Source organism: Drosophila subobscura, chromosome O (genome assembly GCF_008121235.1).
Source record: "Drosophila subobscura isolate 14011-0131.10 chromosome O, UCBerk_Dsub_1.0, whole genome shotgun sequence".
Classification (NCBI taxonomy): Eukaryota; Metazoa; Arthropoda; class Insecta; order Diptera; family Drosophilidae; genus Drosophila; species Drosophila subobscura.
In genome coordinates, this window is record NC_048533.1 from 10,814,472 (window position 1) to 10,837,702 (window position 23,231).

Genomic DNA, 23,231 nt, shown 5'->3' on the forward strand with positions numbered 1-23,231 from the left:
CTTCAAATTAATGAGCATTTATTTATGGCAGAAGCGACGAAGAGAGCCCTGTAAGCCCCCAAAAACCACAGCGGCGGCTACCAGCGAGGAGAGTGGCTTAGTGGCCCGTGCAAATATGCGAGCAAATTGTAATTAAAACTCAACTAAAATGTAGGAATCCTTATAGTACACAGTCCCTTCCTTTAGTCAGGGTTTAAGCCACATTCCCTTTTGCTGTTTAAGCCTGTCCCCTCTTTAGCCTCCTTTTTGTCTCTTTTATGTGCCCACAAACTAATTCCACAATTCCCACTCACTCTTCCTTCTCTCTCTCTGTAATTGCAGTTATCACAGGAGCGGACAACAGGATGTGAGCAGATGTGGATAAAAAAGGATTTGAAATTACATTTTTAATGCTTGCAGCAGGCAGCGGGGGGCCAAGCCACCAAATGAGCAACACGTGCGCGTTTTATGTTAAATATTTATAAAAACAAAAGCAGCACACGCAGCAGAGAGAGAGAGAGAGAGAGAGAGAGAGAGAGAGAGTACAGCCACGTCGAAATTCTATTAAATATTCATCTTAACGGTTATGCGAGGGAGGACTTGTTCTTGTTCAAACAGCGGCTAAAAAATGGATGTTTGTTAATATTAAAATGAATTTATGTGCCAGTGCCAGGCGCCCGAAAGTTTTTAATTAAGTGAAAAGCCAGCAAAAAAAACAAAACCACAAACAACAAAAAACGAAACGGCAGAGAGAGCTGAAAGAGTGAGCGTGAGTGCGGAGAAGTGAGTGACACCGAAAAACGTGAAATGTTTGAACAGAAAGCCGCAACAATTTATTTGCATATTCAATGCTCATGCCATAAGCTGGTGTCAAAGTGAGCTTAGAATATTCGTCAGCGCTTAGAAAGCGACACTAGGATCAAGCAGGGCAGGATCAGCTATCAGCGGAAGGAGCAGCAGCAACAACAGCCAGCAATCATGACTCTGACACTGATGCTCTGCCTGATTGTGGCGGGCGCCCTGCACCCCACGGACTGCCACGAGCATGCCGATGGTTTTAAACCAGGTGAGTTTTATTCTTTAACAAAAATTAAGAGAATTCAACACCTAAAAATATGTGTTACAACATATTTTCTGGCAAATTGTTCCTTTTATTTTTGAGTAACCAAAGCGAGAAGATTTTTTTTATATAAAATATTAATGAGGAGCAAAAACCTTTACGGTGCAAACTTTTAGGAATGCAAACGAATATTATTTAGTGTCACGAAACGGGGGATCCCGTTCCTGCTGCTCTCTGTTGTATCCATTTGGTTGATAATTCACACTGTTTGGCTGCGCCCAGCCACCGACCCCAAAAACATTTTAATTACAAAATTATTTATTTAAAATGTGTTGAAATCTGTTTCGCCTTATTTTGTAATTTTTTTTCCGTTTCGTCTGTGCTTTTTCGAGTGCAAATATTATTTATTACTGGTGGATGGATTCTTTGCCCTGCCATTTGCTGTATTTGCTCGCACCGAGCGGCATTTCATTTTCATTTTCATTTGTGTTTGCTCCGAAGGAAAAAGCGCTCCGATGCCACATTCGTTTTTTCCAAGTTGTGTTGTGAAGACAAATAAAATTTAATTATGCATCCAAAAAAAGTTATACACACTTTTAATTAGTCATTTGTTAGCTTTTGTTTTGAAAAGCGTTTATGGCGCAGAGTCACGAGAGGGGAGAAAAGTCTGGCAAGAGATAAGGTTTATTATATGGCTAATTAGGCGGGAAAACGAATAACGACGGGAATATTTTTGCCAGCAAAGAAGAAAATTATTATGGAATAAAATTATGCAATCAATTGGAGTTGGAAAAGGAGCGCCGGGTACTTCCTTGGGACTTCGTTCGGTGAATTTTTAGAGATTTTTTTCTTGCTTGAATTTCTTTTGGGAATATTTTCTTGTGCATATTTATGTAGAAATATTCAAAATAGCAATGGGGTCTTGTTTTTGATGGAACATTTAATGGAAAGAAAGTCAACTTGGAAGCAGAATTTCTCAATAAAATTTAAAAGAATTTCCTCTGCTTATATTCCCCCCTACAAACTTTGAGGCAATGTTCTCCTATAATCTGCCTGAACTTTTTTATGTACGAATATTTCGTTAATATTCTCTCGTGTCATTTTGCTTCTTTATTGAACATTTACTGAGCCATTTTTTGTGCGCTGACCGAAACATTTAAAAGTGTGGTTAAACAATTTTTTGTCCATGCCATCCAGATATTGTTTGCATAAATGAAGAAAAGTTTAACAAGAGGGGGAGCGGGTGGTAGAAAGAAGAGAAATAAAATTATGCAATTTTATACAACTTCATTATGGGGACATGTGCGGCTGCTACAACCGTCCCTGCCCCTCCCCACGCCCACTCCCCTTTTGTAATAAACGCCAATGTTGGCCACAAATCCACAAAAGCGTCACCTGTGTCACCGGTGTGTCCGCTCCTGCCACCGCCGCAGCCAACCCCCCCCTGCCAGTCCCTACGGCGTCTACTTGCCAGCACCGAAAAAATGCATAAATTCTCATTTTTATGTGTCTGCTGTTTGGACTTTACATTAGCTTTACCTCCGCCTGTGCCCCGCCCCTGATGCTGCCCCCTCCCGGATCATCCCCAGAGAGCTATAAAAATATACACACACACACACATCTTACATATATTTACTACATAAACTGATGTTGTGCCACAGCGCAGAATGTGTGTACAAATATCCACATTTTGCTGTCCATTTTGGGTTGCGGGTGGCCGAGTGGGAATTTGCAAGCGGCGAAAATTGAGTTAAAACTGGAATATTATCAGGCAGAGTGGGTGGGCTTGGAGTGTGGCATTTAAACTGAAGGTTAACTATACTTTATGTGTGGCACACAGTTCATATCTAAACGGGTTATAAATTATCGATCACGAAGCAATAGGGAAATGTTGAGCACACAGCTGCCACACATAAATTATGGAGCAGCAGCAGCGGCAGCATTAGACAGAGGGTGGGGCATGCCCCACTTTAGCAAACGCTTTAATTTCATTAGCAAAAAAACACTTGATGCCGGGCAGGAGCAGGCAGCTTGAGGAGAAAGCGCTCGTCCGCTTACATAATAATTAGTAAAATAAATTTCACCTAAATACACAGAGCGTAAAGAGGGTAGGGAGAGGGGGGGGGGATGCAGGGAGAGGCAGCGATAGCCAGGTGAATTTTCACAGGGAAAACGCACGTAGCACTTACTCTTTGGCGCTGCTTCAAGGCGACAATGGCAGGCGGGCAACCCCCAAAAGGCTGGCAGGCAGGACAGCATCGTTGACGGTTCCACGTCCACGTCGCATGTCCTCGTTGTCCTCGTTGTCGTCCTCTTCCTGGGTTGTCGTTGGCAAATTATTTCCCATCATTTTTCACGCAAAAAGCGCAAAAATGTTTGCCATTGCCCCAACACAGAGTGGGGGAAAAAGAGCTGCAGAAACGGGTAGCTAGAGAGGGATAAAAAGCGAGTGAGAGAGAGAGCGAGCGAGAGGAGTGTCCTAGTCAGACAGCAACGCAGTTGTCAACGTCGAGCACGGCGTGGCCTGGCCTGCCATTGCGTTCGTGCCGCTGGTGTCGATGTCCATAGACAGGGACAGGGACAGGACACCCAGCAGACAGGCAGGCGGAAGAGACAACTAGCAGCAGCAGCAGCAGCAGCGAGAGCAGTTGCAAGAGGGGACCTGCCATGAAAGAACGCTGTCATCCTCCAAATGAAATCTAATTAAAGCGTGCAGCAAACGTGCAACAGCAGCAGCCATCTCTCAGTGCCGTTAACGGGTTGCATCGACGGGTCCCGCCGTGCCGCCCAAAAATGCATCTGCAACAATGATGGAATATTTTGGTAAGCAAAGCGGTCTTTTATGGCTGCCAAAACGTGAGCCATTGATGTCGCGGCCGAATGGCGGGTTTAGGAGGTCGTTTTTGGGATTTAAGAACCAAAACTTTAACTGAATAAAAGCGATGAGAGGCTCTTGCTGGGGGTTCTGGAAGGCTGCTTAAAACTTTTGTGGGCTGTGGTGTGGGTTAGAAAAGGAATTTAAGACGGAATTCTTTGGGATATTTCATCAGTTTAAAGCAGTGAATATCTGCACCTCTTTTGACAATATTTCCCCTGTAAATATCTGCTATTTACTCACATTTAAATGCCAAGTATATTCATGGAAACTATAAAGCAATCGTAAGGGTTTTTTGGGGAGTTTTTGGGGTATACAAAGTTGACTTTTCTCTTTGAGTCTTTCAGCTCCAGTGAGCGGCTCCCAGGAGCAGCTGAAACACCTGGAAAATATAACCAATTAAAATCAAAATGACACATAAAATTAGTATTTATTGTGATCCCTTCCTGCTGTCTTCCGCTCTGTCATTAAAAGCCCCGTCTGCGGAAAACAGCAATTAACATGCCGCCACCAGCAGCAGTAGGCAATGATTTTTTAACGAAGTGAATCCCCGAAAATGTCCCGACACAACGCTCGAGCGTTCTTCTAATTCAATTTCTGTGACAGACACATAAATAAAAGATACAGATAGGTTTTTAAAGCACAAAGCAGTAGGAAAAAAAAGCAAAAGAAATAGTAGAGAAAAATAAAAAGAGAAGCCAAAAGCAAAAGCAAACCAACCAAAAAAAAAGAAATACTGTAAAAGCAATTCCTTGACAAGAAGAGAAATAAAACAAGTGGAAAAGGGCGCCGCACAAATGTCAGTTTTCCCATCAGCAGCAACTACTGAGGAGCTGTGGAACTACAGCCAGAATGTAGCTGTGTATCTTTGTGTCTGTGTATCTTTGAGTGGTGGCAGGCACTACAACATTTCGTCGAATCGTTTACCAATTTTCTGTGACTGCTGCAAATCAAAAAGAAAACCCAACCTCGCCCCACAGCCCGCCCTGCAAAACTTTTTAAATTAACTAAAAAAAAAGAAGAGAATAAAACGAAATGAAAGATGGCCCAGGAAAGAGGCGGAAAGGGCGAGTGTAGAACACGTTGTTGTGTCGCTGGTGTTGGCATTCGGTTTGAGTGTATTTTAGAGGCAAAGTGGAAAACTTTTAGTGGCATGTTTACAAAATAAACTTGCCTCGGCTTGGGCCTGTGCCCGTTGCCAAAACGGCCAAAAACGAAATAAAGAAAAATGCTGATTGCCCCGGCGCACAGGAGCAGCTCAGCACCACCTAAAAAAAAGATGATTATGATGCGTGGGTGGTGGGACAGTGGCAGTGGCAGTGTCGCTCAGCTGACACACATTTTTCGGCAACATTTTTTTTGGGGGCAAGGTAAGAGAAATACACCGAAAAACTTTCGTTTTGTTCGCTTTTCTCTGCCTGTCTCTCTCTCGCCTGAACTTTTGTTTGGTTTGTTGTCACTCTCTGTCACTACCCCAACACAAAATACTAAAACAGTTTTTTACACCCATTTTTTTATACCCTCCAGATGAAAGGGAGAACGAGGGTGGCTTGATTGAAGGGAATTCTTTGGAATAGAGTTAGGACTTGGCACGAATTTCGATCAATAGTTTTGGGAGAGTGTTTCTGTATCAACGGCCACTGGCGATCTAAATTGTAACTAAATTTTGATTAGGTTTATGGCTGAGAAAAAGCTGCATGAGTTCGTCAAAAGTTTTGAGTTTATTTCCCTTTAAATTGACAGATTTATAACCATGTAAAATATTTATTCGGGAACTATGACTGCATACTTATAAATCCCCCTTAATACTTACTGGGTATCATCACTGTCTCTTCTCTAAGTTCTCTAAATTTTCAGCCAGTTTTCCATTTTTTGTCCGTTTTGTTGTTACTGTTGTTGCCTGCCGTTGTCTGTGGTGTGGCTGTGGCTGTGTTGTGCCTGGCGCTGCTTTTTCTGCTGACAGTTGGGCAAACAAAGCATAATTTTTAATCTGGCCCAAGCAAACATTGTTACATATGCCGCACACATGCTCAAACATGGAGAGTGCAGAGAGTGGAGAGTGGAGTGTCGTGTGTCGGGGGCCCTGCTCTACCACCTGAAACGTGGCTTTTAGCTTGATTGTTGATGGCAGCGACAGCAGCACAAAAAAGAACTCCTCGCAGCAGCAGAAATTATGTTTATTTGGCTTTGGGCACCCGTCCCGCGCTTTGTGTGTGTGTTGCGCATACGCAGCGTATGCTGCACGTACGTGACAATATCATCGGAAACGCAATCAAAGTAATATTCGCCAGCGCTTTGTTGACTTAAGCCTGTCTGTCCGGGTATCACAGCGGAACTCTAATTAACAATCATTCAAAATCGATTTACCTCGAGGGAGATTCTTCTCTTTTTTTTGTTTGCAATTTTCCATCAAACAAATTTTGACAATTATGAGCAACAATTTTGCGAAGGGTTTATTAATGCGTGTGTGTGAGTGTGTGTGTCTGTGGCATTGAGTTGCCATGCGGCTGACATTTAATGACCACACAACCTGCTATTTTGCGGTAGGGAAAATGGCTATGGCTTGCCATTTAAAATTCAAGTTCAGGACTGACAGCAGAACAGCAGCTGCCACTGACAGGTGGCCACACACACATCAGACACACATGTGTGTTCGTGTGTGTGCCGACCCTCGTCTAGACTTTGCCACTGCCTCTGCGCCTCTGCGCCTCTTGCCTCTTTGACTCGCTTTAAAAATGCCCAATCAGGCATGACAAATGTGCAGCAGAGAGTGGAGCGGAGAGCCCTGCAGGAGCTGCTGCTGTTTGCAAATTTCTTAGCACGAAATTAGTCGCCATAAACAAATGGCAAACACTAGGCTGGGGGCATGCTTCCCAGACAGTTAGCTGCTCTAATCGAAAGCAAATAAAATGCATGCCACATACCTGCATGCCATAAACTGTCACTTGCACAAAGACACAGATAGATAGAGGGGGCCAGAGGGCGATGGCTGGAGTCAGACATGCCACAGAGAGACCAACAGACAGGCAGTGGCAGTGGCAGTGGCAGTGCCAGTTGCCTCGTTGCCTCGTTGCATGCCAAGTCCTCGTTTTGCTGTACGTTTCTGTATGTTTTAGCATAATTTGCCACCAGCTTGTGTGTCTGCCCCTCAGGCTCTTTATCGGAATGCAAATGCAAAATGAAAAAAAGGACTTGCAGCTGGAAATTAAAATTGTTTACGCAAAATGAAATTAATGTGCCCCGCGCTAAACCTTGTAAAATATTTACAACGAATCGCTTTTAGTGGCTGTGCCCCAAAGTAATTGTGTGGCAACAAGGCAACATTCTAATTGCCACACAGCAGAGCAGAGTTTGTGGGCCAAATGAGCAAAACAATTCACAAAATCAAAAGGAAAAAATGACAAATGCATTGGAAAAAGTTTCGCTTTTGCGTACATTTGAGCTGCAAAAAAATATATGGAAAAAGCGGGAGGGAGGGAGAGAGCTGTAGAGTGTGGAAATAATTGAAAAGGTTTTGTGTGCACACACACACACACACCCATAAATAACAACACACACACTCGGAGAGACAAACAGAAGGATCTGGCGCTAATCCTAGGGCTGTGCGGCAGTGGCCGTGGCAAGTGTCGGTGCCAAAAAGGGGTGCCGCTGCCTGCTGTTCGAAAAAGGTAGAATGAATCGCAGAATCCCGTGCCAGAATTTCATCCCGGAATCCCCTCACAGAATCCCTGTGTCAGAGTCAGAGTTGGTAGCTGAATTTTTGGTGTCGTTTACATTGTCAGCGCATGTCGCGCTTTAAATGCTTTGATTTCATTTTTCATTTCGCCTGTCACACACACACAAGAGCTGCACACACACCTGACAGGGAACGATGGGCAGGAAGCTCTTACATAGGTAAAAGATTGGGTTCTGGGCTGCTGCTGCTCCTTCTGGCTCAATTCAATCACAAGCTACTTACAGGCAAAGCCATTACTCCTGGTTCCATGTATTCTCGTAGCTCCTGTAATGAATTTCCACGTGTGTGTAGCAGGCATCCCCTGGAATGTGTGTGTGCGTGTGTGTTGTTATTGTTGCCATAAATAATCCAATTGAACTGCAGACTTTTGGGAGAGAGACAAAGCCACACACATCTCAGGACACGGGGTCTATAAATAAAGAGCGAGCGGCTCGTCGTGACTCCATTTTGTGTGGTTGCAAAATAAGCAGGATTAAGGATGCTTAAAAGCAAAGACTCTCTCTCTCTCTGCACATTGTTTGCTCTCGTGCTATGATTACAGAAATTAAACGAAAAACGAACGACACTCAACGCGCAGACTTCACCTTGAGCAAAAAGGTGCGGACCTGCCCCAAAATGTGAATGGCAGTGCGTGAAGGCGTCGCAAAATAAACCAACAAACTGTAAACATGCAGGGGCAAGGCTCTCGACGACCTGTCTGTGCTTTAAGGAAAAATCAACGAGAGCGGGCAGCGTGGCACTGGCCAAAAATCGTTTATTTAGTTAGTGATTTTCCTAGGCGAAGGGAGCTCCTGAGAGCCCGCCCTGGGGTTACAGTTGGGGTTCTGAGGAACAAACAACAGGCACAAATTGTCGTTTCGCGCTTCAGTTGAGCAGCAAGCAGGCAGCAGGCAGCAGGCAGGCAGCTTAAAGCCCAAAACGAGTCAGCCCACAGAGCTGCTCCAAGTGCTGGCATTCCTCGAAGCCCACAAAAAACGAAGAACAAAAATCCCCACACATTAAATTGTGTAAATTTTTCCTCATGCCCGAGAAGAGCGCAAAACAAACCAAAGAAAATGAAGCAGGAAAAGCTGAAGAACAAAAAGGAAAACACTAAGCTTCTGAGGCATTTTTTCGGGCTTTTTTTTTAAAGCTGTGCCCTTGCCTTTCATATCTTTGCCTCACATTTTTTTACCTTTTCAAATTGTTTTCGGGTTTTTATGTTATTTTATTTATTTACTTGTGTGTTCAAAGACACAGAGAGAGAGAGAGAGAGGCCGAGAGATGGAGTGGGAGTGGCTGAGCGGTTCCTGCTGGCTGATTGAATTTTCCAAGCGAGTAATTTTTAAATTGTGCTCTGGTCAGAAGGGAAGATAATTCAATTTTAGTGTTTAGGTTTCTATTACCAGAAGCACTCGCTGAAAAAGTTTCCGTGGCTTGTGGCTTTCCCTTTTTGGACAAAGATAAAGAGAGAGACAGAGAGAGAGAGGGAGAGAGGGAGTGTGAGTCCATTTACATTGCAACTTTATGAACCGCTGCTGGTTTTTTGGTGTAGAATTTTTCACAGGGTGAGCAAACAATTGGCTGTAAAATCGTGGAGTACTTTTTTGCCTTTGAGGGGTTTCAAGTACATAAATGTGTGCATAAATGTACATAAATACCGTTAAATATGCTTCAAACTACCCTTCAAATATCATTTCATAAAACTTATCAATTGTCTCTGGTAATTTCTATTATTTGTATAACGTTTATCGAGCCTTCTTTTTGGGTAGTTGAGTTTTTCTTCTAATAATATTTCTTGGATTTTTGTTGCCGAGTTTTTCCTGCTTTTTCAATGTTCTAGTATTATTTTTGCAGCACCCTTACGGTGGTGGTAGCGGTACTTGTACCTGTCATAAAGTACACCCCACCCACCGCTGGGCCCCTCTGCATCCACACAGTGCACTTCACGCTTGCAGCCCAGCCCAACCTTATCGCATGGCCAATCGTTAAATGTCATGTTCAATGCCACGCCTTTGCCTTTGCCTTTGCCCCCAAAAGCATACAGCAGCAGCAGCAGCAGCCGGCAGGCAGCAGATCTGCAGCAGAGCATGCGAATGCGAACTGCGAGCAAAATGCCACAATTTGTATGCATTATGCTTGCTACGAGTAACAGATACTGCCACACATATCGTGTGGCAGCCACACACAGAAAGAGAGAAAGAGAGAGAGAGAGTGAACGAGAGACAGAGGCTGCTTGGAGCTGCAGGCAGCAGAAACTAAGCCAAAAATGCCACAAAACATTTACCATATATCATGCATTTTTACGTACACATTTTCGAGGGCCACTTGTGTGTGTGTCTGTCTCCCACTATCTCTCGCAGTCTGCTCTTATCCCTCTCTCTCTCTCGCTCTCTCTCTCTTTCTCTTTCTCTTTTCTCTGTCGTAATTTACACATGTACTCGTAGCACGACTCTTGTGGTTTGCTGTTGCCTCTGTTGCATGCAGCCGTCCATGGCATTCCGCTTTTATCTGCGAAAAGCTCTGCGGGTTAGCTCCTGGCTTCAACTCACTTTCCAACCATTCTCTGTGACTATCTCTCTCGCTCTCTCTCTCTCTCTCTCGCTCTCTCTCTTTCCATTTATCTCCTTCTTTATGCTGTCAGCTATAAAGTTCTTTACTTTGGTTGTTGGAGTACCCTATTTTGGCTTTTTTTGTTGCCTGTTTTTCCTATTTTCTCTCTTTTGATTGTTGTTACCTGTTTTATTTTTGTGGGCTTTGGTAGCGGATTAAAGATTTATTGATTTATCTGTGCTTTTGTTCAGCAGCTTCATTACTGCTCCCCCATCCCCCCTGTGTCTGTGTGAGTTAAGCCGTTTATGCTCCTCGGCTACTATTGTCCTCCAGCCTTGGTGTATTTTTTGGGCCCTTCAGTTGTACTATTCGGCAAACAAATCCAAACAAATTTAGTGCCAAAATAAAACCAAAATACACATTTATTTTTGTGTGTTTGTGTTTTTTCCTGCTTTTTCGTAACTTTTTCCGGGTTTTTTCTCCGCTTTTGCCTGTTTTTGTCGCTGCTTTTGCCCAGCTTTTGCAGTTCTTTCTTTTGCTTCTGCCTTTTCTATTTATATACATTTTTTTCTATTCTTTTGTAGACGACAGCTGAGCCGCAGCTTAGGATTTTCTGTGTATTTTCCTGCTATTTTTGCCTAGAATATTGATCCGCAGGCTGGGCTCTATTTTTTGCATCTTAAAGCAGCGCAAAAACCTTTAAGACAAAGCATTTTCATTAGCACACTGTTTCCCCCAGTGCAGTGCTAATGACTGAAGTCTAGGAAGCAAATGGGACTACGCCTTTCCACTCTTCACTCCCTTTCGCTTTTTGCCAAATGCCACTTGTGGCCCCTCCTCAACATCCATCTCCATCTCCATCTCCATCTCTGTGGCAAGTGCAAGCACAAACGACTCTGAGCCCTGGCCAACACTTTATTGCCATTCCAGCCAAGGTTTCTACACACATTCTTGAGCTCTCTGCCCAGGACTAGGACTTTTTTCAGTGCTTGTAATTTACACTCGAGTGACATTTAGTCGTCATCAGCTTCAGGCGGGGAAGGACTCGGCCTGCAGCAGGCAGGAGCAGGGACTGAAGTCTCTTCTATCTGCTGACTTTATCTACTGCTGCGAGTATTTTCTTATACACTAATGTGTGTCCTGTGTCTGAGTCCTGTGTGTCTGTGCCCACCCTCCCGCCATGTCCTTTGGCTTCTACTTTGCCTGACAATTGCCTGCCATATATCTCTCGCTGGCTATCTCTCCGGTCTTGTCCTTTCTTTCTTGGCTTTACCTTGGCAGGGAGTGGAGTGGAGTCCTCCCCTGCCTTGGCTTTTGCCAGACATATCAATTTGACCTCGACTAAATACTCAGCATGTGACGAGAGCCACAAAGGCCAAGGACCACGAACTGAGAGCTCAGGTAATGCACCTCCCAACTCCGACCCCTCCCCCGACCAACTGTAATATCTTAGGCGAATTTTTAATGATTTTTCTCTTGGGGGTTTGTCCTTGCCTTTTGTTGGCCAAACATTTTTCTTGTCGTACACTTTAAGCCGGCGTTCCCATTATTAAAATGCCTGATAACAGTTTTTGGCTGCAAGCCCAAAGGCAAACACACAGGACGCCCTCACACACACACATACGCATGCCTTATGGCTGTCTGGACATGTCCTTTCTGGTGCGTTGAACTTGTCCTTTGCATAGTCCTTTTCCCCCGGCTTGACTTTTGCGCCGCGTTGGCAGAAAATTCTCGGCGAAATCTTTGGGAAATTTCTCTCTCCATCTTTGTGCCTTTTGCAAGGTCAGCCTTTGGGGTGGCATTCTGCTGCTCTGGCAGACCACAAAAACGTGATAAAGTCAATAACTAAACCAATTTTTTATAGCAAAATATCTAGAGCCGGAAAAACATTACACAGAATAGAAAATAAATCTTTTGACACACAGCAATTGGCGGTCAATTAAAATGTTTGGCAGACTGATTGAAATTCAAGGCCCACCCACTGAGGGTTGTTCTGCGGGGCGTATGAGTAATGTGCTGATTGCTTTGGATGATTTTTTTCATGGTTTTTCTCTCTTTTTTTGGAGTCTCCTGTGCCGCCCCATCCCACCCACAACCACAACAAAGTGTTAGAGCCAGGTTAATTGATTCACAGACACCGCAGAGCAGACACCACTCACACCTCGCCCCTGCCCCGTGGCACCTTCGATAAGCCCTCTTGCCTCCCCTGCCACCGGCCACATGCCATGCGTGTGCGTGGAACCTTTTGAAATATTCATGAAATCAATTTTGAGGCAAGTCCCGGGCCCCAAAGGCTGACTAATCTCGCGATGGATCGTGGAATATCGCGGGATATACACATACACATATGAGTGTGTGTGTGTGTGTGAGTGTGTGTGTGTGTGTGCCTGTGTGTGTTGGCGATTATATCAAAATATGGCTATGGTTATTACTCGAAATGGCTCTGTTTCCCTGCACTTTGACTTTTCGGCTGCGAAATTTATTTTAATTGGAATACAGAAATTTCCTTCGGTCTTGGCTTCGGAAAGTTTTACTTGGGATTAATATTGTGTGCAATTTAAAGATATTTTTGGGTGCCTTTCGGGAGGAGAACTTTAGGGGAAAACTTCGCTGCTTTGGGTATCAATTTCTGCAGTTCTTTGAGAAGTTTCTCTGGCGGGAAGCAATATGGGAATCTGGATGGAATATTTATAGAATTTTTGTAGATACATTTCAACGGCTTTTATTTTATTTATATTTTGTAATATTTTTCATTGTTTTTCTTGGGGTTAAAATTAGATTTCTTCAAGCATTTATTAGAGCAACATTTTTTGATGAAGTTGCCAAGCAAAAGTTGGTCCATAAATTATTTAAAATGTATCTAAAAATATCTAAAATAATATTTAATGTGTCACCAGCCATTTGGAAGCCAAAAAGCTTACGAATTTAAGGAGTTTATTTATATAAGCTGCTTTAAAGTGCCGCTCAAAGTGTGGTCTATCTTTAGAATTGTCCTCTAGCCTATTTACGGACTACTCTCCCTCATGAACTGGCTTTTTGTTTGCCTTTCGTCGGCTCTGCGGCTCTAACCCTTCCATCAATTTCGATGCCATTCAATATTACACCTTTTTTTTGTGCCCCAGCAATTAATCAAAGAAAAGGGCACACACACACACACATGGCAGTGGCCGTACAACATCTGTTGCCACATTAGCCACAAGTCGAGAACCATTTGCCACATGCCTCATGGATGCTTGCAACCTTTTGAAAGTAGCCTCAGAGTCGCTCTCAGCTGCTGCTGCTGCTGCTGCTGCTGTGGCTAAGCGCAAAATTAAGCAAATTAAAAGCCGCACCGAGAGGAGAGTCGGAGCTGCATAACTCATGTGTGTGTGTGTGTGTGTGGCATGTCCTTTCTATGCCAGGGGCTAACGTGCAACAAGAACAGCAACAACTGAAACCGCAGCGGCAGCCACACAGCCCTCTGTTTGCCCCCCAGCGTCAGGGTCACCTACAGAAAAATTTCCAACCAAAGCGGGTACAAAAAATAAAATAAAACTGGTGCAAAAAAAAAACTCGGGCAAAATGCCATTGAAAAATGTTCGCTTTTGCCGGCCATTTTCAGATTTTTCATCAAGCTCAGGTTTGTGCCCGCCCCGCTTGCCCCACACCGCCCACCGACACATACAAAATCAGCGCATAAAAGCCACCAGTCCCCCCAACCCCACAGCCCTCTCTCTGCATGTGGCATGGGTGGCGGCTGCTGCTGCTGCTGCTGCTGCTGCTGCTGCTGGTGTGTGGGTTGATGTTTGTGTTGGTGAAACGCTGCGAAAAGGCTGCCAAAAACATTTAAATTAAAATTTCTCTATATATATACGGGGCACACTCTCGCTCGATATATATAAAGCGGGTTTAAATATATATATTTATGCGATTCAGGGGCAGCAACAAAGGCGGCAGCAACAGCAGCGGCAGCGGCAGCGCATGAAAAAAATACGAAACGAAATTTCATGGCCTGGCCTCAACCGCTCTGCTCCGGCATTAACTGTTCTGTTGGTGAGGGGGCTATAATGCCTAAAGGGGGGGCGGCGTTTCGCCTTTGTGGGCGTGGCCATGTAAGCCGTTTAGCGCTCTTTGATGGGGCGCACAGCAAAAATTTATAGCATGCTTTTAGGCCGGAGGGCCATCAGCAAAATGAATCGCAGAGGAAGGAGAGGAGTCGGCCACAATCGGAGACAATTGGGCAATAACCAGAAATGCACGGCCACAGCACACACAACAAATGACAGTTTAAAGTGTCTGTGGAACAACGCACACCACACACACGACACACACACACATGAAAGTGTGTGCTAGCCACTAGTTTTCCCGCTGCTGCTGCTGCTGCTGCTGCTGCTGCTGGTGGGGTGCTTAGGGGAAACACTTTGGTTGCATGTTTAATGGCATTTGTTGCTAATCAATGAATAATTTATGTGCCAAGGTTTTGCTGCTGCTGCGACACACACACACACACAGGCATACGCATATGCAAAGCACTCATACACTCATACATGTGTGTGTGTGGGCTGTAAAGTGGTTGCTGTTTCGGCTCTGTGCTGCGCTGTTTTCTCTATGTGCGTGTGTGATGTGTTTTTGCTACTGCACTACAACTAAAAGAAGGGTACAGCTCCACAGAGCAGGCGCTGGAACCGTATGCAGAGGCAGCAGAAGCACTTCAATAAAGTTTCAAAAACAAAATCGAAAAAGTTTTCTGGTGAAGAATTTTTATGGTATACAAATTATGTCTGTTTCAGGCAACAATTTATTATTATTTATAAACATTTTAATTTGTAATTAATTTGTTGCTACAATTTGTCATTTATGGCATTGGAAACTGTGGCGGCAATGAGCAACAGCAGCATTAAGACCCAATCATGTAGTTTTGGGGTTTATTAGAGTTTGGTCTATCGATTTTTGCAGCTGAATTTTGTTATAAAACATCCATGAAAAGGAGTATATGATGATGATTAATGATTAATGATTCTTTCAACGATGAGTACTGCACATTAGCATAGAAATTGCTTGAGTTGTATAATAATTAAAAAATGTTCTCACATAGATAGGAAACTGGGAGCTACTCCCATTTTTACTGCGATTGGTAGACATTTCTGTACTCTCCGAGTTGATCATCTACTACATTTTACCTAAATCTGTAGATGATTTTCAATGGAATACCGAATGATAGTTTCCATAAATTAATTCAATTTCTTTATTTACACATTGTAAGATAACATTTTGCTTGCTTTTTGGGAACTATTGGGAACACTTCTTTTGATTTCAAAGAACTTAATTAAGTACTTCAAATATATTTTATAACTTTTTTGTTGCTTAAATGCATAAATGCGCATAAATGTGATCTTTCAGAGTATTCCCAACTTCGTTTCACAAATATCTTCAGCGTGCCTTTCCTGAGTGCCTTGTAGCAGTAGCTTGTGTGTGTTTGTGTGTGTGTGTGTGTTGCATGTGGCACCGTCTAAGCCTAAAATGTTGTTACTGCCCGTGTGCCGTTACATACATTCCCGCCTGCCACTTGTTTCGCGTAACGGGTGCTGGCCGCTGCCGCTGCCGCTGCAGGTTGCAGCTTGATGTTGTACTCGTGTCGCATTTAATATGCAACTTTTAATAGCGCAATTATTATTTGCATGTTGTAATAGGGTTTTCCTCTTGTTGCTGCTGTTACACTTTACCCCCCAGAGCGAGGCTGTTGCCTTAAGGACCTCGGGAATTCTAGGAAAAAGCGACAGCAACTTTTCATTCGAATAATGAAATGTCGTAAAGAGCATATCGATCGATCGTTGTGGCCAAAAAGGAACTATTTAAACAGGCCACTAAAATATTTAACAAAAAAAAGAACAGGCAGCGGAAGGAGACAAAGGCCCAGCCCCCCCGAAAGTGTCGCTGCGGGGGGTGGGGGCAGCGTACGAGTACGATTTTCCAGCAATTAATCTTGATACAAGACTCTTTTCAGGCAAGGCAATAAACACGGCCATAAGCATAACTAACGCAGAGCAGAGAGACAGAGACTGAGACCCGAAAATGCTTACATTTTGGCAGGCCAAAAACTTTGAGACAATAGAAAGAGAATAGAGGCAGAGCCACAGAGCCACAGAGCCATGTGTGTGGCTCTGTCGGGGGAGTGGGTGGCATTTAACCATTAGATAAATGTTGACGAGGTCAATGGGCGACAAGCGGAAGTTATGGCCCTGTGGAAGAGGGCCAGCGGGGCGACACGTACAAATAAACTCCACTCGAAGGAAGGAAGCTGCAAGGAGCAGCAGCAGGAGCAGGAAGGAAGTTGCAGGCAGGCAGGAAGAAGCTGCCAGTCAACTTTGGCCCATTAGCAAAAAAAAGGAGCAGCAGCAGCAGGAGAGTAAAGCAGGAGGCGTGTCCGCAGGGAGTGGGTGTGGGGGGAGCCGCGCAACTTTAGCTGCATTACGTGCCCGGCCAATAATCTCTGTCAACATCAATTTGCTCAACAGCCTCAGTCGCTGCCTCAACGGTGGCCCAGCAGCCCAACAGGAAACTAATTAAATGGTGTCCCATAAATTGCACATTAAAGTGAATTTATTGCAAAGGCCGCGCTGCCGAAACACACGAAATCGAAATTATTGCCAAAGTCGCGTGATAGAGAGAGAGAGAGGGAGAGGGAGAGGGAGAGAGACGTTTAATAAACTTTGTGTGGCAGGCAGAGAGGCAAGCGGCAAGCGGCAAGCGGCAGAACGTGTCGCGATCGTGAGGCCATGTGCAGCGCGACATCAATTGTGATTTATTTGAAGACTTTGCAGGGGCGGAGTAGCAGAGGGAGTAGCAGAGGGAGCGGCAGTGCCGTAATGGCTTTTGGCTGCAGGTAAATTTAATCAAGCAAACTTTTGGTAAACGTTTTCAGAGCGGGGGCAGGAAAGGTGTGGGAAAGCGTGTTGCCCATAATCCTACTGCTACCATAAGCTGCTGCTGCATATAGGAAAACCCTATTAGGAATACGTATTCATGGGATATTAATGATCAACACTGATAACAAATAAACCTGATGGAAGAGGCAGAGTAGCGGCAGGAGTGGCAGTGGTACTAGGAGGAGTCCAACCAGTGATAACTCATCAATATCACTGGCATCTAACACCTAAATTATGGCTGTAAACATGTGAAGTAAATACAAAAAAGCACAAACTTGCGTCTGTCATGGTTCACATGATTTTTTCTGTATATCTAAATCCAATAAAGTCGCTGAGCGTTTTAAGTTTGAAATATTAGATAGACATTCGATGATTATCTATGCTATTTGTGTGTCTGCCATTTAGCCAGAGAAGCAACTCAATAAATCAGCTAAAAGCTGTACCCAGATCTAAATCCTGCCTTTGCACCCATGAAAAGTCTTAAAAATTATTTCAAATTCCATTTAAATGGTGAAAAATTGATGAACATTTCCCAAAAAAAAAACATAATATTATTTTTATTGTATTAAATAAATTACATAAAGCATCATCAATGTGCGCAGAGGAAGTAATTATTGTTGCTCTGTTGCAAAAGCAGAAATTCCCAGCAAGTCTCTGCATTTTCTTAGCTTCTCATTGCAGTAGAGTTTCGCTCATATTTTACCCTTTTGCTTATAGAGATTTAGCGGCATTATCTTCCTACCTTTTCGCCTTAAACTTAGTAGCAAATACTAACTAGCAGCAGGCAGTCAGTCAGTCAGCAGCTGGCAGCATTCTTTGAACTTAATTTCGCTTGACTTCCCTGCGATTTTCTCATTCATTTTCTGGCTGTTGCCTTTCCTTTTGACTTGAGGTCTGAACCTGCTCGTTACCTTTCCTCGCTGCTCTCTCCTTTTGGTTTTTGTTGTGCAGCAACAATTTGTGCTAACGATGTCCGTGAGCAATGAAGGAATAATACGAGCCAAAGCAGCCACCGCACTCGCAGCAGCCACAAAATTCACCAAAGTCCTCGGAGCAGCACGTGTCTGCAGTGATCCATAAATGGAAGTCTCGCATTCCGTTTCCCATTCCCATTCCGAGGCGGAGTGTAAAAGTAAAAGTATGGCAATGCGGTTGAGGGTTTCTCTTCGCTTTTTTTTCTCGGTTGCCTTTGGGCGTTTACATGTAACCCACACACATGTGTGTGTCTCTCTCTCACGCTCGCTCTTTGTCTCTCCTGCGGCTTTTATGCATTTCTGATTTTTGCAATACTTTTGCTGATTTTGTATGCTGCCCAAAGATATTAATTTGTTCCGAAAACACAGACAGAGAGACACAGAGGAAGAAGCTTGTTCATATTATCGCTGGCAAAAAGTGCAGGCAGGACTGCCTTCAATTATCGGGATAGTTGACAGGAGCAGCAGCACAGCTGCCACTGCACCACACACTCCCCTCCCTCCCCTCCCTCTGCTCTCTGTCAGCTTTTTCTTTGTTATTCCTGCGGCTGGCTGGCTCTGTGTGTGTCTGTGTGTTATTTTAGCTGTTGTTCCCGTGTCTTGTTATTCGATTTAACGAAGTGCACTGACATGTGCCACAATTCCCATGCACTGTTTTGCCTCTGTCTGCACTCCGCCCTGGCAAAACAGCAGCTTAAATCCAAAGGGAAACCCAAAAGGTAACTGGAAGATAATTTAGCTGGCAGGGCGAAACTTGAAGGTTGTTTGCTGCCAGAATGTGCTGTACTTAAAGACATTTCCCCACTTGCAGCGTTGCAACTTTAACCGCAGGAGGTGCACCTCCAGTTCTTGCCTGCCTGCAGCTCCATTCGCTCCTTAATCAATCGTTATCCTGGCCATCCATTATCTCTGGGCCAAGCGGGGCGCTGTCTTGGTTTTGCCCATCTGCCAGTTGTCCTGTGACTGCTGCTCACAGCTTGCCACGCTGCCAGTGTTGCGGTTGCCATTCTGCGAATGTGGCAAATGCGACACAAAGTTGCCTGCCAGCTGCCTCACACACTGTCTGTGGCACCCGCACCCTCAGTAATGTCTGGCATTCAAACGGAATACTTCCAGCTACTCCCTCTCCTCAACCAGTACTCCCCTCTGTTCCCCGTTCTTTCTTTTGCGAGAGAGGGAGAAAACATTGTCACGTGGTTTTTGTATTTAGTTGTGTCGCCTACGCCTGCCCCTGCCACCGCTCCTCCTCCTGCCCGTCCGTTGCCAAGGACTCCACCACTTCTGCCACTGTGCCACTCCACATGCCACTGTGCTACCTGTGCGGCAAAACTCCTGCAGCTTTTTCTTTGCGGTGACTGCAACCACTAGGATTCGTGGCGCCCACCCGCCTGGCCCCCTCCTTTCATTGTTAATGTGCGGGGGGACGCTGCTTTTCATTGTCCTACAACTTGCTTCAGTTTCCATTTGTTTGTTTGCTGCCTGCCTGCCTGCCACTGTAGTGTCTCTGTGTCTGTGTGCCCCATTGTTTCGTTTGTGTTTGTGTGGTGCTGCCTGCCTGCTGGCTGGCTGCTTCTTTGCTTCTTTTGTTGTTAGGGAAATTGAAATAAATGTATGTGTAAATGCGTCAAAATTAAGTTTATTTCTTCTCCTACTCCTTCTTGTTGTTGTTTTTATACCCGGTACTCGAAGAGTAAATAGGGTATATTGTATTTGTGCACATAACGGTTGTATGTAACGCACAGAAGGAAACGTTTCCGACCCCATAAAGTATATATATTCTTGATCAGCATCAATAGCCGAGTCTCTGTCTGTCTGTCTGTCTGTCCGTCTGTCCGTCTGTCCGTCCTGATGAGCGCCTAGTACTCAGAGACTATAAGAGCTAGAGCCACCAAATTTTGCATCCAGACTTCTGTATGCTCACACTGTTACAAGTGTATTTCAAAATGAGCCACGCCCCTTCCGCCTCCGCAAAGGGCGAAAACCTCCCAAATCTACAATTTTGAAGATAGCAGAAAACTAAAAACGCCATTCCGTAGGGAATGACCATATCTATCAGATCACCAAATTGGGATACGATTGGATCATTATTATAGCCACAATGAAGAAATTAATTTGCAGTAGCCAAACCCACCCCGTCCCGCAGCATTCACAATCTGCTTCGCGCTGTTTATGGCCTGGCCCCTGACACGTCACTGCCTCTGCCTCTGCCGCTGCCTCTGCCGCTTCCTCTGCCGCTGACTCTGCCGCGACTCTGCAGTGTGTGTCTATAGGGGAGGGTGGCGAGCTAAAGGAGCGTGTTGGCGTGAGTAGTGTTGTTGATGTAGATGACAGATGAAGAAAAAATGTAAAATTTGACAAATAACCGCTAAGTTGCAGATGTAGTACTGAGTGCCGGGTATAAAAGTTGTGACGCGTAAGAAGCGTCTCACACGTCCCTTCTCGTTTTATTTGTGTTTTTTGCTTAAATGTCTTTGCCAGTGACAAGTGTCAATTAGAAAAAAGTTCAATTACATTAAAGGCAAAGGGGGGGCGAGAAACTACAACAAGGGGAAGGCTGTGTGGCTGTGTGGCAGTGTGGCAGTGGCATTGTTATGGCAGGGGGCTGCTGGCATCATCATGAAGGATCATTGTCAGTGCCGTGGCTGTAGCTCTGCCGCTTTTGTCTGTAGGCAAAACAATGCGATGAGAATTGTGGCTGGAGATGTGACTATAATTGGACTATAACTTTGTTTTTTTTCCCCTGTTTTTTGGGTGTAAGCAGCGGCATGACTCTTGAGCACATAATTAAGGACTCAAAGGAATGTGCGCGAGGAGAGAGAGACAGAGAACTATGAACGGGTAGGGAGATAAAGAGATGTGGAGGGACTCTCATATGTTGGCATGTAAATATGGCAAAAGTTAAGCAGTTAATGGCGTACACAAGTGGCTTTTAGGAGGTTGTTTTGGAGGCAGAGAGGCGGCTCCTTCCTGGTGCTGCCTTCCTGTAAATTGTGTCTCCAGCCCGTGGACTCTGTGGCTCTGACTGTGGCGCTGACTGTGACTCCGATCTAGTGCTCTGGCTGTTGCTGTGCTGCTGCACATGACATTGGCATTTCCTGACCCAACTCCTAATGAAATAAAATATTAATTAAGCAAATGCAGAGACGCCCACAGACAGCAGGCAGATCCAGCCAGAGAGACACTCCGTCTGTCCCTCCGCCTGTCTGTCATCAACATTTTGGACACTGCGTCGCCCCCTCCTTGTAATGTTTGGCATGCAATTAAGCAAAATGATGAATGATTCAATGCGTTTGAATGAATCATGCCCCATGTCTGGAGACGAGACGCCTCCTCCTTCGTCGGCTAACCCTGGCGTCTGGGCAATAATTTAGTTTAGGAGCAAACATTGGCGGGGGCAGACGACACTCGCTGGCATTTATAATTTGATCATTATTTATATTTAAATAGGTCTCGTACCCCACTCCCCCCTGCTGTCAATCCGCCCTAAAACACATCTGTTGGCTGCTTATTTGTTGTGGGGTTTTTTTTTGCTGTTGCTGCCGTTGCTGGGCCCCTGTTTTGGCCCTGGCTAACAACAAATTGAAGGGAAATGATTCCATTTCATGCTAGATTAAACATGTGTCCACATAATTTATCGATTATTTATCATGTGGTCTCCTCTGTCGCCTGTGTGTGGGTGCGCTTAGCTTTGCTTTTGTCGTCGACACAAAGTGGAAGTGTAGCCTCAGGACTCCAGCTCCTCCTCCTCCCTGTCTCTCCCTCTCTGTGGTGTGCTATCGGGGGGCTACGTGTGTAGGCCTTTTGCGGCCACATTGCGCACACAAGTGCAAAATTAGAAACAAAAGCTCTGCCAAAGGCGTTTACCATCCACTGGGATGAGGCTGAGGCTGAGGCCGAGTAGTGGAGGTGCCGAAGGAGCAAACGTGACGCTGGCTATTGCTGCCATTTGTGGCACTTGTCGCTGGCTGTTGGTCGACTGAAAGTACCCCAAGGAGCGAAGCCAGAGAATGGCATGGGGCAGGGGAATGTGTGTAGCCAGCAGCAGAAATCAGGAAGGAGCAAAACAGAGGCAGAGCGGCCAGAACTCATAGTTGAAGCAGCTGCCTCTTGCTCGCTACTATTCGTGTGCATTTTCCCAGGAAAAACTTGCCCTATTTAGTAATTTTTCAACAGTGGCAGGCCATTGGATATATTTTTGTATGCTGATTAGTGTCAGATTTTCGAATGTTCCTTTTGCTTCCATATCGAATATTCCCTTTCCCTCGCTCATCCTTTAGGGGCTTCCCTCGCTCTATGATTATATTTCTAATTTAAGCTCCTCCCTAACGGCTCTCCCCTTTAACACCATCGCCGCATTATAGGAGCTTCCCTGGGTTCATCATTTCGCTATATTTTTAGCATCGCTCGTATTTGCTTCTGCCTGCTGGCAGCCTGCCTCGCTGTGATTTTTTCCATGCCACACGCATTTGCCATTGCATTTTTACCGCATAAACACACACACACACATACACACGGAGACGGGGAAAGGACCAGTGTTGGCCACCAGGAGCATAACACGAAAATGGCGGCCATTTTGTAATCCGCATGTGGCTGGGTAATCACCCCTAAGCCTCGCTTTGCCACTAACCCCTGGCCATCACTCTTCAGCCAGCACTCGGCACTTGCAACGTGTGGCAGCTTTTGCCGGGTTTTGCCTGTAACATTTTTTGTTTGCTGCTGTTTTGTTTTTGCAGCATTATGCGGTGGTCGCTCCCGTTCCAGCGCCAGCTCCAGCTCCAGCTCTCTGTTCATCTCTCACTCTAACTAACTGCCCCTCTCCCTCTCTAATTCCCTTCAGCTGGCTCTGCTCCCTGCCCATTGCTGCTCCGATTTTGTTATACGATTTTTGGGCTATTTGTGGATTTCATTTTTAGCCAGCCGCAGATCGATCGATATTTTAAAGCTTAGCCAAATGCCAGTGCGAATGCAGCGAACTTGGTCAGATTTTGGGCTAATTAGAGACAGGGATAGGACGGCTAAAAGGGGCAGCTGGTATCCCCCCACCACTATGTTGGGTTAGCCAAAAGGCTTTGCCACATTTTGTGCCCCGCGTTGACTGGCTGCCAGAAAATAAGAAAATATTTCATACTAAATCTTTCTCCAACTTCATAACTGTGGCCGCTGTGGGCGT

At 44.9% G+C, this 23,231-nt stretch overlaps 1 protein-coding gene across 2 annotated transcripts in view; it reads left to right on the forward strand.

Moving 5' to 3' along the window:
- The first annotated feature begins 502 nt into the window (after positions 1-502).
- LOC117897596 (hemicentin-1) overlaps positions 503-23,231 on the forward strand; it is a 67,647-nt gene continuing 44,918 nt past the window's right edge. The window contains exon 1 of one of the 2 annotated variants that reach the window (XM_034806552.1): positions 503-1,045. In XM_034806552.1, coding sequence (XP_034662443.1) covers positions 958-1,045 — 88 coding nt within the window. In that variant the 5' untranslated portion in view covers positions 503-957. The remainder of the gene's footprint in view (positions 1,046-23,231) is intronic. The other variant, XM_034806554.1, reaches the window with a different exon arrangement.